The 16,175-nt window shown below is 57.1% G+C and overlaps 1 protein-coding gene across 1 annotated transcript in view; it reads right to left on the minus strand.

The window, feature by feature from the left end:
- Positions 1–7,216: 7,216 nt before the first annotated feature.
- Positions 7,217–16,175, minus strand: part of LOC310919496 (low affinity immunoglobulin gamma Fc region receptor III-like) — a gene marked incomplete at both ends in the record, with an annotated part of 95,270 nt that continues 86,311 nt past the window's right edge. The window contains 3 exons of the mRNA XM_083878862.1: positions 7,217–7,332; positions 7,415–7,465; positions 7,961–8,044. Coding sequence (XP_083734988.1) covers positions 7,217–7,332; positions 7,415–7,465; positions 7,961–8,044 — 251 coding nt within the window. The remainder of the gene's footprint in view (positions 7,333–7,414; positions 7,466–7,960; positions 8,045–16,175) is intronic.

Raw genomic sequence — 16,175 nt, forward strand, 5'->3', positions numbered from 1 at the left:
CACAGCCCCCCTGTGCCCCCTCCCCACTGGTCTCTGCCTCACCAGGGCCCATCCCCAGGGTGTCAGGCCCGTGCCCAGGGCACTCACCCCACAGGAGCAGCACCACCTTCCCGGCCATCCCCGTGTCCCCAGCCATATGGACTGGCTGTCACTCGCTGCTGTGACCACCGGTCCCCTGGGTGGCGGCTCTTCGGATGAAGAGGGAGGAAGAAAGGTCACACCTCCCCCCCATGTGTAGGTGGCTCTTGGTGGGGGCAGGGTGGGGGAAAGGTGGAGACACAGTGGGGGACAGGCTGGGGACATGATGGGATAGTCTGGGGGCTCAGTGGGGGATGGTGTCCCCAGGAGTGGGGGGGCTCAGGGGTTGTGGGGAGCCAAGGATGTGTGTTCAGGATAATGGGGGTCCAGGGGAATTGGGGTCTCCATGCCTGGAGACATTTAGGGATGGAGGTCCTTCAGGAACATGTTGCCCAGGGATTTAGGGTCATGGGATGTGGGTCCCAGGGTTAGGGATGTAGGGTGAAAAAAGGAGAACGTTGGGAAGGGTGGTTTAGGGGAAATAAGCATCCCATGGGATGGGATGAAGGCAATGGTGGTCCTGGGCAATGGGAGTCTGGGGATCGGGGTCCCAGGGAGGAGAGACCAAATGAATGGGAATTCCCATGGTTGGGTTCCCAGGGGAATGAGAGTCCCAGAAAGGGCAGTACCTGGGTGGGCACAGGGGTCACAGCTCCTTCCCTGGGTGCCTCAGATTTTGGGATGACTCAGAGCTCAGCACAGCCCCCACAGTGTGCTCATGGCCAGGGGGGCACCCCAGGGTTGAGGCTCTGGGTCTGTGCCTCACACACCCCGGGCTTTTTCCCATGCCCCCAATTTCCTGGCTCAGCCATCCCAGGGAACACCTGAGCAGGTAACGGTGGGGGGATCCCAGGAAAAGGAAAAGGGGGTGGGGAGTGCAGGCAGTGTCTGGGGGGCTGTGGGGGTGAAAGATTTTCACTTTCTCTTTCCTGCAGCAGAAGGAAGAGGGTGTTTATTCTGAGCTGAGGATGTGAGTTCTGTCCTGGGCTGGGGGGAAAAACCAGATGGGTCCTGCTCTGAGGAAAAAGGGCTCCTCTGCTGTGGTGATGCCTGGGTCTTGTCCCAGGGTCTTGCCCCAGGTAGATCCTGGTTCTGGTGGTGCCACGTCCTTGGGGATTCTGGTCTGAGAGGTGGCAAATCCTGGGAACCTCTGACCAGGGGGACCCTGACCATTTTTACTGTCCCCATTGGGGCCCTCTGATATTTGCGCTCCCTAAACTTAAGGGGCATGTGTTACAACCTTGCCCTGATGATGGTAACTGCTGGCTAAATTTGATGTAAATCCCTGATGCCCAGTTGGTTGAGACAATACTATACATCCAGGATGTAAATGTAAAAATCTTTTCCAACACCATTTTTTTCCCAGTTAAAAGGAAATTCAGCAAAAATCAAACTGACAGTGTAGAAAATGGTCTGGTTGATAGAATCCTTTTAAACACTGCTCTCCCAACAAGTCACTCAAAATAACAACACAAACAAATCACAGAGGAAATGAGACCTTTTGGTTCCCTTTAGGAACCCCTTGGTGCATCCCACAGCAGCGTTTGCTTGTAGATAACACAGAGTGTGAAATCTCCCTGAGTGTTCAACAGGTCCATGGGATTGTTCCCTGCCTGCTGGGCAGTAACCCAGCCCATAGGGAAGGCTTTGGTTGGGCCATATTTAGGAACTCTTCCGATTTTCCTCCTTCCCACTTGTAAACTTGACTTACTCCCCAAGTGTTCTTCTCCCAAAACGGTGAGAACAAACTCTGTCCATCCTTGGGACAGTGCACAGGAACCCCTGGAAATGCCCATATGTCCCTGAGGGTGTGCTTCCCTGGGAAATGCACTCCACCCTGCCCTGAATTCCCCTGCCCGGGCACTGCCTGCTCCTGCTGGGACACCCCTGTTCCCCACATCCACGTGTGGAGCCCCTGCTCAATATTTCCACACTTTTTCATCTCTTCTTCTGTCCACATCCAGAACCCAAACATTCTTTCCGGCTGATTCCAAAGGGCTGCAGGTTTTGTTCAAGAAGGATGGTCTTGGTCAGGTTGTTGAGCAGATGAGTGTGGGATTCACAGAATCTTTTTCTGGGGCTCTTTCAGCCCCTTGCTGAGAGGGACAAAATGATCAATTGCTGCATTTCCAGACTGGTTCCCTCACAGCTGCCCCTGCAGGGGGGTTTCCAGCCAGCCCTGCTCTGAAAACCATCAAAGGCCCTCACAGAGCCACTGCTTGGGCTCCCATTGGCTTTTGTGCTTCTTGCACAGGCCTGAGCAAACCACAACCAGGCCGTTTTTACCCGCAGAATTCTCACCTTTGCAGCAGCTCTAAAGCTGCCAGAATCAAAGCCAAGGAGGCAGAGGGGACCCTCAGGTCCTGGCCGCCAGCTGGGGCTGGCCAGAGCAGGGCTGGCCAATGCCCATCCCTGTGCACTGGGGCTGGGCCATGGCTGGGCCCCACACTTGGATGGGCACTGGCTTCAAGGAGGAGGAGTTGGGGAGCTCCTTCCTGCCTGGGGCTCCATTCCCAAGCTGCTCTTCCTGGCTCAGATCCTGCAAAGTGTGAGCAAGAATGGAGGGGTCTGGAACTCTCCTGGAGCTGCCATCCCTCAGTACAGGACCCCCTTGGCCAGCATGTGCCCCCCCCAGGACAAGATCTCCCCAGGACAGGACCCACCTCTCCTTGTGACACTCAGCACAAACGGCCTCTTCCTTCTGCTGCAGGAGAGAGAAAGGGAAAGTGTTGGGGGGGGCACAGCTGGACACTCCCATCCCCCACAGCCTCCCACCCCTCCCTGCAGACCCCTCACCCCTGCTTCCCCCACCCTGGGGTTCCCCCAACCCCTTCCCTGCTCAGGTGCTCCCCAGGACCATCAAGGCATGGACTGGGGAATTGTGAAATTGAGGAGAAAAAGGAAGGAAATGAAAGTTAAGAGAGGAAAACGCCCCTGGTGGGTGGAGGAACACAGACCTGGAGCTTTTTGGAACCATGTGGGGTGACCTTCAGGCCACAACCACCTCAGAGGGCTGTGCTGGGCCCTGGGTCACCCCAAATTCTCAGGCACCCAAGGAAGGAGCTATGACCCACGGGCTCACCCAGCCACTGCACATCCCTAGGACCCCCATTCCCCAGGGACCTGAACCATGGGACACCCATTCCTTATATTCCCCCTCCCTGGGACCCCCATCTCATGACTGTCATTCCCCAGGATCTTCATAGCCCAGGAGCCCCATTCGCAAGGAATCCTCTCCCATTCATTCCATCTCTTATGACTCCCCTTCCCTGAGGACATTGATTTTCCCAGCATCCTCAATTCCCACATGTGCAAAACAAGGTTCACTTTCTTTGTAACTCTTAAGAAATAGGTTCAATAGAAAATAAGACAATTAGGAGATAGAAAAAAGGCAAAGTACAGTCATCTGAGTGACTTGGCCTTCAGCCAAGTCCACAACCTGCTGTATCAGAGACATTCTTTAAATGCCCTTTCTATTGTATCAATTTGTTGAACATTAATATTTTTCCATAAACTAGTTTCCATATTCCAAGAACTGATTAGCATGGTCCCTCCTTGGGTCCACCTTTTTAGAGCATGTGTGTTTCTTGGCTGTGTCTTCACTATCACCTCCAGCTTTGGCCTTGGTCCATACTGTCTTCAGATGGCAGATGCTGATAGTTGGTATATCAATAGCAAAGCCTTCTTTATATGTTCACTTGATGTTATCCTGACCAAACAGACAGTTTAGGCATACTTATATCAACTACTACCACTATGTCTAATCTTCTTTTACTAATAGCAGAAATAAAATACTTATATCCTATATTCTTACCACAACATTATTAATCATATAGCACACATCTTGCGAAAAGCCAATTTTATAATATACATTTATAACATGTACCTTCCCATTGTATTGGTGAAATACATATTGAAGAAAATAATACATATTCAGTCTTTTGAGTTTACATCTTCCGGGAATTCTTTTGCTTGGTTTGACCCTTGACTCCTTTTCTCAAAGTACACGCCTGTGCTGGTTTTGCATTGATTGAAGAAAAGCTTTGGCAACACCAATCAGTGATTAGCTTTGAATATTGACAACCTGTGGAACCAATTCAAGAGCTAGATATGCCTGTGTGGCCACAGAGGTTGAAATCAGAAGAATCCCGGGAAAAGTTCTCTTTCCTTCCCGCCTGGGCAGAGGTCACCAGGTGCCGGCGGGGTCGGCCCCGCTCCGCCGCGTGGCCCCCGGGCCTGGTGCAGCCTGGCCGGGCTCTGCCGCTGCTGTAGCCTTGGCAGGGCTGGGCCCGGCGGCTCCCGGGCAGGGCAGGGGAGGAGAGAATGCCCCGTCCCGGCCGGATCGGGCCTCCAGCGGCTGCTGACATCCTGCCGCTAAAGCCGCCCCCATGGCGGCCCCGGGAGGCCTCGCAGGGCCGGGCCGGGCCCCCAGCGCTGCCAGGCAGAGCAAGGGGGGGAAGCCCCCCAGCGCGGCTTTGGGAGAATTCTTTACTAGGAACAGCTCCAGCCACCGTCACCAAGAGCCCTTGCGGAGGGAGAGGCCCCAGCAGCTCCAGAGATCTGGCGGCCAAGAGCAGGGGCAGCTCTGCAGCCGTGCAGAGTGGCCCCGCAGCTGAAAATTCAATGCAGCCAGAACCCCTGAGATCCTGGCCCAGCCCCGGCACGGCCTGAATTTACCACCTTCGGCCCCTGCCCGGGAGAACCATCACGGCCTCTGCAGACCTGGGAGAAGGGTAACTCTTTCTGTGCACAGATGGAACTTGCAAAGCACTAACCTTTCTCTGAGTGAGAGAAAAGCCAGTGTGAGAAACATGTAAAGAGACACTATGAAGATTCAGGCTCAGTTGAGGAAAAGTCGTATCTTAAATGAGGAGATGGAGAAGATGCCTTGCTTTTTGGGCTGAAAGTCTTCTGTAAGCCATGGTTAAGCAACTGTAATATGCTAGAATATCCCTTTAAACTGTGGAACAAATATGCTTTTGGGAGGATTACGAGAGTGTTTAAGATGTAGAGATAAGCAAAGGCATTTGTGATGGGCTAAGTAAATATTGAAATAGCTGTGGTCTCATGGAGAATTTTGAAGAGAGGAAGATAAAGATAGAAGCCCTCTGCCCCCAGGGAAAAAAAAGACCCCTGTTCCTTTAGATGATTTTAGAGATAGTGAAGAAAACCCTTTGCTTTTGGAGCTGTTCATCTTTAAAACTGATACCCCATGAGTATGCATGAGTCCATGGCCCATATGTAGCTGTGGGAAAGGCTGCGTGATGTGGGAAATCCACAACTGCAGATTTTCCCTGGGCGGCTGCTTTTGTGAGAGTTAAAAGCCACAAGCCACATGATCATTCTTGCTCAAAAATACCATACCAACCAAAAGAGATTTCTCTCTCTAAATGGACTGATTAAAGTGCTACAGACCTAGAGTTCTGAGTTTTGTCTTTATACGTTATCTGTGAGAAAGAGAAGAAGCTCTGGGGTGATAGAGAACTGTTTTGAAAGTTTTATTCTGATTCCTATTAATTTTTTTCCCTCTTCTAGTTCTGGTAATAAACCCATCGTTATACCTTTTAACTTTGAGCCTGCTTTGCCTTTCTCCTAATCCTATCTCCCAGCAGAAAAAGAGTAAATAATTCTGGTACACACTCAGACCACTACACTAAATTTAGCAAACAGGAATTGGGGAACCTGAAACCACTACAGCCAGTGGTGTCCTGTCCTGGGAGAAGGGCAGGGAGGGCTCAGTCTGTGAGGGCCGTCACGGCCAAAACTGACTTGGCTTGGAGAAATGAACTGAATTTATCATTCATCAGTTCGGAGCTGAAAAAGGAGAAGTGAGACATGTCTGAAAAAAAACCTTCTCCTCTTAGAAAGTGCTCCAGTGGGGGCTTCTCACGGGCTCACAGCCCCCTTCGGGCATCCCCTGCTCGGCCGGGGGCACCTGCAGGGCTGCAGGGGGGTCTCTGCTCCCCGGGGACCCCCACGGGCTGCCGGGGAATCTCCGGAGCCCCTCGTGCCCCTCCCTCCTCCCTGCAGGGCTGTTCCTCCCACAGCCTCGGGCTCCTCTCGGCTGCCGCAATTCCATCTCCGCCATCCCTTGGATTTGCCCTTCCCAACACTGGGCGGCCCCAGCCCCTCCCCGCTCCCCCCGCCTGTCCCGGGGCGCCCCGTCAGTGCCCGGAGCTGTCGGTCCCGTTGCCACGGCAACAGCCGGTCCCAACACACGGCGACAGTGGCCTCGGACACGCTGTCACAGCCGCTGGGGACACAGGGCCACCGTCGGTGCCCGCAGCCCGGGACAGTCCCGGCCCCGGTAGCGCGATGGCAGCCGCGACGTGCGACAGTGACCCGAGGGCAGGACTCGGCTCCCGCAGTGCCGGGGGCTCCTCCCCGGGCTCCCTGGTCCCCTCGGCCCTCCCGGCACCTCCCTCCCGGCGCCCCCCGCCCGCCCCAGGGCCGGGCCCGGCGGAGGCTCCGCAGCAGCTCCGGGGCTCAGACGCCGCTCGGGGAGCGCCGGGTGCGGGGCTTTGGGCACCGGGGGGCACCGGGCAGGGCTGGGCCGGGGATGGGCTGAGCTGGGCTCGGCCCGAGGGGCTCGGCAGCTGCGGGATCGGTGCCCGTGGCCACGGGGCGGCACCGCCGCAGGTCCCCGAGCCCTTGGCCGGTGACACCCAGAGGGGACAAACAGGGAGCGGCAGCTCCTTCCCCTGTGCGGGGCAGCTGCGAGGGAACCAGTCCGGAAATGCCCCAATTGATCGTTTTGTCCCTGTCCCCAAGGGACTGAGAGAGCCCCAAAAATCCTGCAAATCCCACACGGATCTGCTCAACAACCTGACCGGGACCCTCCTCCGTCCGAGCTGACCTGGCACAGCTGAACAAACAAAAACCATTTCTCCCGGTTTAATCAAAAAGCTGCGTTTTGGGTGCAGTGGGAGGGACAAGGGTCCTGTGCCCCCTGGCACTGGGGGAGGGAATGGGGAGCCCCTGGGGGTACTGGGAGCACTGGGAGCTCTGGAACGGGGAACTCTGGGCAGCCCCACATGGGACCCCCTACTCGTGGCCACCCCCGGGCACGGTGGGCACCCACAGGAGCGGGGGGGGGACACACACGGGGGGTGGCCTTGGGCAGGAACCTCCAGTGCCCTCAGTGTCCCCAGTGTCCCAGCACGTTCCCGTAGATGTCACAAGGGTCCCGCTGTCGCCTGTGGGGTCCCGGCAGCTCCGCGTAGGTCACCTGGGGGGATGTGGCACGGGGGGGCCCTGCGAGAGACACTGGTTGTGGGGACCTGGTGGGGGGTGACACCCGTGGGTGACGTGTCCCTGTGTCCCACCCTGTACTCACCCCCTGCCCGCTCGGTGCTCACGACGTGGGTGTACAGCACCTCCCCCTCCTCTGGGGGGGCCGGGGGATCCGGGGGGGCCCTGCGGGGATAAGGGGGTGTCTGTGGGGGTGCGAGAGGTTTGCAGTGAGGGTAAAATGGGGGGTCAGACCTGGAGCCCCCCACTCACCTTTCCTGCTGCTTCCTGAGGGCTGCAAAGGGAAGGGGGAGGGGTGACTGTGGGGTCCTCAGAGCCCCTGAACACCCTCAGGACCCCTGACTGCCCCCAGGACCCTCGAGTATCCCTTAAACCACAAAAAACCTTGAACAACTCCTTGAACCCCTGAACCCCCAGAACCCCCAAACTTCCCCCAAACCCCTGACAGAACCCCCGTATCCCTGCAGGACCCTCCAGGACCTCCCCAAATTCCCCAGGACCCCCAGCTGAGGTCTCTGGGGGCTCAGCTTCGCCCGAGTCAGGAGCTGTTGGTGACACTGTATGGCCCCTGTACTCTGGGGGGGCTTCACCCCAATCCCTGGGACCCCCATCCCCCCTCATTGTCACCCACCCAGGTGGTGCCTCCGGTGCCAGCCCATGATGACAGCCACGAGCAGGACCAGGAACAGGAGGGACCCACCGACCCCTGCGGCCACTGCTGGGGACAGAGGGGGACACAATGGGGTCACCCTGAAGCCCAAAGGCCCTGCACCCCCCGTGTGACCCCGTGTGAGCCCACCTGTGACCCAGGGTGGGCCAGGGGTCACCTCCAGGGCCAGCTCAGGGCTGAGTGCCCGGAACACACGATGCCCATCCTGTCCCAGCTGGTTGGTGGCCACGCACTGGTAGGTGCCCGAATGTCCCACATTGACATGCCCAAGCTCCAGGATGGCACCCTGGGCCACCTTCTGCCTGTCATGCAGCCAGGTGAAGGTGACAGGGGCTGAGCCCACCTGCACTGAGCAGTGCAGGGTCACGGGGTCACCTGTGTGCACCAGGTGTGACAGGGGACTGGGGGTGATGGTGGCATTGGCCACGGGCACTGTGGGGACACAGATGGGGCTGGAACCTGGCGAGGTGGGATGGGGGTGCGTTGGGTGGGGTCAACCCCTGCTCAAGGGTCCTCTCACCCAGGACAGTGACATTCAGGCGGAAACTCTCCGCCACGCTGTCCCCGTTGCTGAGCTGGCAGTGATAGATGCCGCTGTCATTGTCCCTAAAGTGGCACAGCTCCAGGCGGGGACTGGTGCCCAGTGATGCCTCCGGGCCCTCCCAGTGCCAGGTGAAGGACAGGGGACGTGTCCCTGTGGTCATCTCACAGCTCAGTACCAGGCAGTCCCCCAGTGCCACCTGTCCTCTGGGGGGCTGTGCCCACACGGACACCCAGGGGATTGGGATTTCTGCAGGAGGGAGCAACAGCAGAGGACAGTGAGGGACACGGCGGGGAGGGGTGTCATGGAGAGAGGCAGGGGGACTCCAGTGAGGAAGAAGGATGGCAGAGCTGGGGGGAGGCCTGGAAAGGAATCCCAGGGAAGGTGTGGGGCCCAGGAAGGGGATGGTGGGGCCTGGGGACCGTCTGGGGAGATCGGGGAGGGGTGGGGTTGACTCAGGGATGGGCGAAGCGATCCAGTGAGGGATGAGGAGATAAGGAGAGGGACTAAAGCAGTGATGGGGGGACATAGAAAAAGTTTACAGGAAAGATGGGGGTACCCACGTAGGGCTGGAGGATCTGGTGAGAGACCCAGAAATGGATGAGGAACCCGTGGCAGGGATGGTGGGTCTGGGCAGTAATGGGTGTCCTCAGACAGGGCTGGGGGTCGCCAGATGGGGTTGAGTGTCCCTAACCCTGTGGGGGTGAGGCTCACCGTGCACTGTCACTGTCACAGGCGCTGACTTGTGCTGCTCCAATGACCTTGATACCAGGGAGTCAAACTGACCCCGGCAGTGGAAGTCACCGCTGTGGTGCAGCTGCAGAGGGGACAGGGACAGCTCGGTCCCATTGGGGGACCTGCTCACCTCCTCGTCCCAATGGTAGAATCGCACCTGGGTGACTGACCTGTTCCCCCAGCCCCGGCAGCGCAGTGTCACTGTGTCCCCCTCCAGCAGCAGCCGCGCCAGCACCTGCAGCACCAGCCAGTCTGGGGGATACGGGGGTCCTGTTACACCGGGAGGGGGGTCCCGTTTTTGCAGGGAGCCCCCATTGAGTCACACCCAGAGCACCAGGGGTCCCCAGTTCCACAAACAGGGTCCCCCTGCACTGGGATGCTCTGGGATGTCCCCGTGTGCAGGGGACGGGCTCTGGTCACACCAGGAGGTGACCCACAGAGTGGAGCCCACACAGAGCCCTCGGGGTGCTACAGGTGCCACCCTGGGGACACCCAAACCCCCGTCACCATGTGAGACTTTCACAGTGGGGCTGCGCCAAGTGCCAGGTCTGTCACACGTGTAGTTGCCACTCGCGGGGACAGTGATGTTGTCAGGTCCCTCTTTCCACCATTCCTGCCCATCCTTGTACCAGGTGGTGGCACCAGCAGTCCCCGAGCCCTGGCAGGTCAGTGTCACCCAGTCCCACTGCACCGCTGGGATCCAGGGGGGCTCCACCAGGAGCTGGGTGGTCTGGGCACCTGTGGGTGACAGGGGACGCCAGCCTGCCATGGCCACCACAGGGCTGAGGAGAGCGGGGTGGGGACATGGCATCCCCCACGGACTCACCAGCGAGGCCGAGGGTCTGGGCTGGAAGGGAGAAGGGACAGGGCTGGGTGGGGGTGGCCCCATGGGGAGAGAGGTGTGGGGGCCTGGGGTGTGGGGGCTGTCCCTGAACTGTCAACAGGAGGACACTGGTGTGGCACAGATGTCTTGGAGATTGAGGAACTGCAGGCACCCCATGGTCAGGTAGGACATGAGGACATTGTGGACACCCCAGGCATGGGGACCCCGTCCTGGCACAGGTCACCCCCACCAGCCCCACGATCTCTGTCCCCATGGCCGATCTGCATGGTGCTTGTCCCCTTCTCCCTGTCCCTGCATCCCTGTCAGTCTGTCCCTGTCCTCACAGCTGCACCAGTCCCATAATTCCTCTGCCCACATTCCGGTCCCTCCAGTCCTGTCCCTGTTCTCCTGTCCCCACAGCCACCCCACAACCCCGATCCCCTCATGCACTGGCCCTGCTGGCCTTGGGGTCCTCAGGGGACCCTGCAGCCACCCTGTGCCCCCTCCACTCTGGTCTCTGCCTCACCAGGGTCCATCCCCAGGGTGTCAGGTCCATGTCTGGGGCACTCACCCCACAGGAGCAGCACCACCTTCCCGGCCATCCCCATGTCTCTGACCATCCAGGCTGGCTGTCACTCGCAGTAAGGGGTGGCTGTCCCCTGGGTGGCAGCTTTTCCGAAGAACGGGGAAGGAAGTGAGGTCAGGCCGTGTCCCCAACGTGGCTGTGGCCTTTGTTGGGGGCAGGGTGGCCACAAGCTCAGGACGGGCTGCGGGCTGGGTGGGGACAAGGCTGGGTGGCACAAAGTGGGATATGGTGATATCAGGAGTGGGGGCTCAGGGGGTTTGGGGACCCTGGGATGGGGTACCTGGGGAATGGGGGTCATGAGAAGGGGGAGTCACTGTCAAAGGGGGTCCCTGGGGCTGGGAGGCCTCAGGGCTGGGAGTCCCATGGGAACGTGGGCTCCAGGGATTTGGGATCATGGGATGGGTGTGCCAGGGATGGGGTGCGGGGGCAATGGAAGGTCCCATGGGAATGGGGTTTTCAGGGGAGAATCAAGATCCTGTGGGAATGGGAATTTCGGGGAATGGACTGAATGGGAGAGGGTTCCTTGGGAATGGGGCTCCTGGGCCATGAAGATCCTGGGGAATGGCAGTCCTGGGATGGGAGTCCAAGGGAGAGTGGGACATAAGGAATGGGGGCCCCATGGTTCAGGTCCCTGGGCAATGGGGGTCCCAGGGATGTGCAGTGTCTGGGTGGGCACAGGGGTCACAGCTCCTTCTCTGGGTGGCTCAGATTTTGGGGTGACCCAGGGCCCAGCACAGCCCTCTGAGGTGGTCGTGGCCTGAGGGTCACCCCATCTGGATTCCAAAAGGCTCCAGGTCTGTGTTCGCCCATCCCCCCAGGGGCTTTTTCCTCTCTTCATTTCCATTTCCTTCCTTTTCCCCCTCAATTTCAAAATCCCTCAGTCCATGCCTTGATGATCCTGGGGAGCACCTGAGCAGGGAAGGAGTTGTGGGAACCCCAGGGTGGGGGAAGCAGGGGTGAGGGGTCTGCAGGGAGGGCTGGGAGGCTGTGGGGGATGGGGGTGTCCAGCTGTGCCCCTCCAAAACTTTCACTTTCTCTCTCCTGCAGCAGAAGGAAGAGGCCGTTTGTGCTGAGTGTCCCACGGTGGGATGTGTCTGTGCTGGGGGAATCCTGTCCCGGGGGGGACACATGCTGGCCAAGGGGATCCTGTCCTGGGGGATGGCAGCTCTGGGAGGGTTCCAGACTTCTCCATTCTTGCTGATCCCCTGCAGGATCTGAGCTGGCAAGAGCAGCTTGGGAATGGAGCCCCAGGCAGGAAGGAGCTCCCCAACTCCTCCTCCTTGAAGCCAGTGCCCATCCAAGTGTGGGGCCCAGCCATGGCCCAGCCCCAGTGCACAGGGATGGGCATTGGCCAGCCCTGCTCTGGCCAGCCCCAGCTGGCAGCCAGGACCTGAGCGTCCCCCTTGTCCCCTTGGCTTTGATTCTGGCAGCTTTAGAGCTGCTGCAAAGGTGAGAATTCTGTGGCAGGAAAAGGCCTGGCTGTGGTTTGCTCAGCCCTGCAAGAAGCACAAAAGCCAATGGGAGCCCAAGCAGTGGCTCTGTGAGGGCCTTTGATGGGTGTCAGAGCAGGGCTGGCTGGAAACAGCCCCTGCAGGGGCAGCTGTGAGGGAACCAGTCCAGAAATGCAGCAATTGATCATTTTGTCCCTCTCAGGAAGGGGCTGAGAGCGGCCCAGAAGTTCTGCGAATCCCACACCCATCTGCTCAACAACCTGGCTGGGAATCTCTACCTTCCTGTCTCAGATTTGCAGCCCTTTGGAACCTCCTGGAAAGAATATTTGGGGTTCTGGTTGGGGCCAACAGGCACGGGGAAAAATGTGTGGAAATATTTCCAGTGGCTCTGCCCCACAGTCATGGTGTGGCTATGGTGAGTGACCCTGGCTGGATTCCAGGTGTCCCCAAACTGCTCCATCCCTGCCCTCCTCACCTGCACAGGGCACGGGGAATAGACAGGGCTCTGCCCTGCCCCTGCCCCGCCCATTCCTGGGCACCCCCCGAGCTGGGTCACTGAAACGCTCTGCCAAACCAGGTACTGAGTTGCCAGGTGACCTGAACTCCCACCTGGGGAGAGGGCCCTTGGTGTCCCAAGGGCTTCAAAGGCAGAGCATGAGGTGGCCCTGTGTCTGACCCTGCCTTCTCTTGGAGTGTCTGTCCCATCCACACTGGAACCCAGGAGCTGGCAACTGTCTTGGTTTAAAAGAGACATGTCTGCCACTGGGTGGCCTCACGCCTCTCATGTGGTGAAAGTCTGTCCCCTGCACTCAGGGACATCCCAGGCCATCCCAGTTTGATGTGACTCCCATGGAACACCTGTGCCATGGGGTTGCTCCTGTTGTCCTTGGGATTGTCCTGCACAATGGAGACTCCACCCTGATGTCCCCAGTGCCATGGGCACCCACCTTGGACCTGTCTCCAGCACCTGAGTGCAATGGAACCCTCCTGTCCCACAGACCAGCTGGTGCTGCAGGTGCCAGCACAGACACTGCAGAAGGGGGACACGGTGACACTGCGCTTCCGGGCCATGCAGGACATGTCAGTGTCCTGGGCTGCAGTGTAGGATGTACACAAAGTATTTATTCTATCACCATCTTCATGAACTATTAAACCAAGTAGGGTAGTGTTCTAGTGTTCCCAAGCCCCTGCCTTTGGGGTGTCTTCTGCTAATGGCCCATCAACGCCTTGTCCAGGACTCACAGGTAACTCCCTCCAGGAGTTATCTCTGTTTAATGGGCCATCAAGGACCCACTTCACACTCCTCATCCCATTGTGAGATGCTCCACCCAAGGGGAGGAGACAAGTATTCTCACCTGGATATAAAGTGCGATTTGGAACAGTACAAGCAGCCCTTACCTACTGGATTCCCAGAGGACCAGAGCTCCCAGACCTTTCTACAGGATCACTGCTTCAGGAAGACCACCTCATCTGGACTGCTTACATCATCCTGCTCAGGTTGTATGCTGACTCTTTCAGTGCTCCTTTGTGTTATTGCATTTATTTTATTTTATTTTTACCTTTTTACCTTTCTTCTTATTAAATTGTATTTCTCACTTGAAGCTTCTCACTCGTTTTGCTTTCAAGCCATGACAGTCAATCAGCAGGGTGTGATTTTTCAAGGACAGGAAGGATCCATGTGGATTCCTCAGAGGGACAGAGGGACTGGGCTCTTCCTGTCCCCCCTGCAGCTAAACCACAGTGGCCGCTACCACTGCAAGGCTTCATTGAGTTTTGGGCCATCACTGTCAGCACCAGTGACAGTGACAGTGCTCGGTGAGCACCCCATGGCTGGAACTCCAAGATCCTGACACCCCCAAAGCCCCTTCCCAGTGGACTCAGAGTCACAGTCCTCACCTCCCCTCTCCTTCCCAGTGCTCTTCACAATGCCAGTACTGGAGGGTTCCCCTGATCCCACCAAGGGGTCCCCCCTCAATCTCAGCTGCCTCAGCAGCCCCAGACCCCTGTGGCCCCCAGCTCCCCTCCTGCACCTCTTCTACCAGGACGGGCAGTTGGTGGGGGGCCTGCTGGGACACCCCGGGGCTCCTGCTACATCTGCAGAGTTTCTGTTCCTTTTTGTTTTGCCACTCTGGGGTCTGCTCACCTCTCCCATTCCAGCTTGCTGCTTCCGAGGTTACCCAGGGAAAGTCAACTTCCATTAACTTGTTTCTCACAATATAGACTAGTACAGAACTGTTATTCCTCTTCCCATATCTTTTCCTGAAAGCTCCTTGATTTCAAAGTTATAATAATTTGAAGGGAAGGGGATCATCTTTTCCATTCCAAGGGAGGTTCCCACTGTCCTTGGCAGACATCTGTCTTTCAAACCAAGATGTATTGGCGGCTGAAAATAGAAGAATCCCGTTCCTAAAGCCTGACAGAGCTGAACAAAGAACAACATTTGTGTCAGTTTAACAAAAAAGCTGCATTTTTGTGCCAGGAGCAGGAAAACAGGTCCTGTGCTGTAGCCCTGGTTTGTGCCTGAGATGTTTTTAGTTTTCTGAAATTCCTTTCCCAGGGAATTTTCTGTAAACAAGAGACATGTTTTTGAAATGGCAAATTGTTGACATTTCTTTCCCTTGGAGGGACTTCTTCTTGATGTCCCTCTGGTCTGACCAATGTGATTGAAGAAGTTTGTATTTGTTTCACCAATCAAATTGGTCTGTGTAGAATAGTATAAAAAGGGAGACACATCCCAAGAATAAAGGAGTCATTTTCAGCTTTTTGAAGTCAGATTCTTTGTGTCGTTGTGGTGTACAACAGCGTCACTGTGCTCCCTTGGAACTGGGATGGGCAGTGGAGAGCCATGTAGTGTACTGGGAGCACTGGGAAGGGGATTGCAGGAGGGCATGGGGAATGAGAGGAATCCATCTGATTTTCATTTATGTCTCAACATACGCTGTACATGAGCAAATAAAAGCAGTTAACTGTGACACAACAGGAGCCATTTTGCTTTGGGTTTCTTGGGTGGATCAGGGGCTTGCTTGGTGGATCAGCTTGGTCCTCCTCCCCACTTCACCTTTTGCTCCTGGTGGTCCTTCTCTGTCTGCACCCGTTCTTCCCTGCTTTGCTGCTTCTGTGAGGCAGCTCATTCCTGTCATGACCTGGTGCTCCACTGCTTCCCCAGCCTGGTGCTCCACCACTTCCCCAGCGGAGCAGAGGCTGCCTGCACACACCTGCTGCCTTTGCCAATTTGCCCGTGTTCCCACAGCAACGAGCCTGCTGCACCCCAGTCCCTGCCCATGGCAGCCATCCCATGGCCACCAGTGCCACAGCACCAGCCCACAGCCAGCCCACAGCCATCGCTCACCAATGCCAGAGACACGCAGGTGCCACCACTTGGAAATCACACCCAGCCACTCACAAAAGCCACGAGGGCTCACCACGCTCACACTCCATCTGCTGAGTGATGCCAACAGAGCACCCGGGGTTCCTGTGGTAACGCTGTGTCTGTCGTCTGTTTCTCTCTCTGTCTCTCTTTTTCCATCTCTACTTTCTCTTCTAATCCCCCTTCTATAAGAACACTTAGCCTCCTTTATCAATAAACAGTTCTCAGATATAATATTGCCATGTTTGTGCTTCATTTTCATCCAAGAAATTGATCAGAAAGAATCCTCCCTGACTGCCCCTTTTACAGCAGGATGGGCCAGGGGAATGGGGAATGTGGGAAACCCCTGGGTGTGCTGTGAGCACTGTGGGGAGAGAATGGGGAAGCCACTGAGGGTACTTGGAGCACTCGGATGGGGACTGAGGAGCCCCTGCAGGTACTGGGAAGGGGATGGGGGAGCCCCTGGAGGTACTGGAATGGGAAATGGGGAGCACAGGGTGCCCTGTGTAGCCTCCCCCTGACTCATGACCACCTCCCTTGGAAGGAAGGGCAACCACAGGAGCCATGGAGGGAGCACTCCCAGTGTCTCCCAGTGCCTCCCATTTCCCAGAGTGTCACAGCTTTTATTTCAGATTGTCATAGATGTCACAGGGTTCCCATGGCTGCCCGTGTG

This window comes from Zosterops lateralis (assembly GCF_965231275.1).
Source record: "Zosterops lateralis genome assembly, chromosome: 27".
NCBI lineage: Eukaryota > Metazoa > Chordata > Aves > Passeriformes > Zosteropidae > Zosterops > Zosterops lateralis.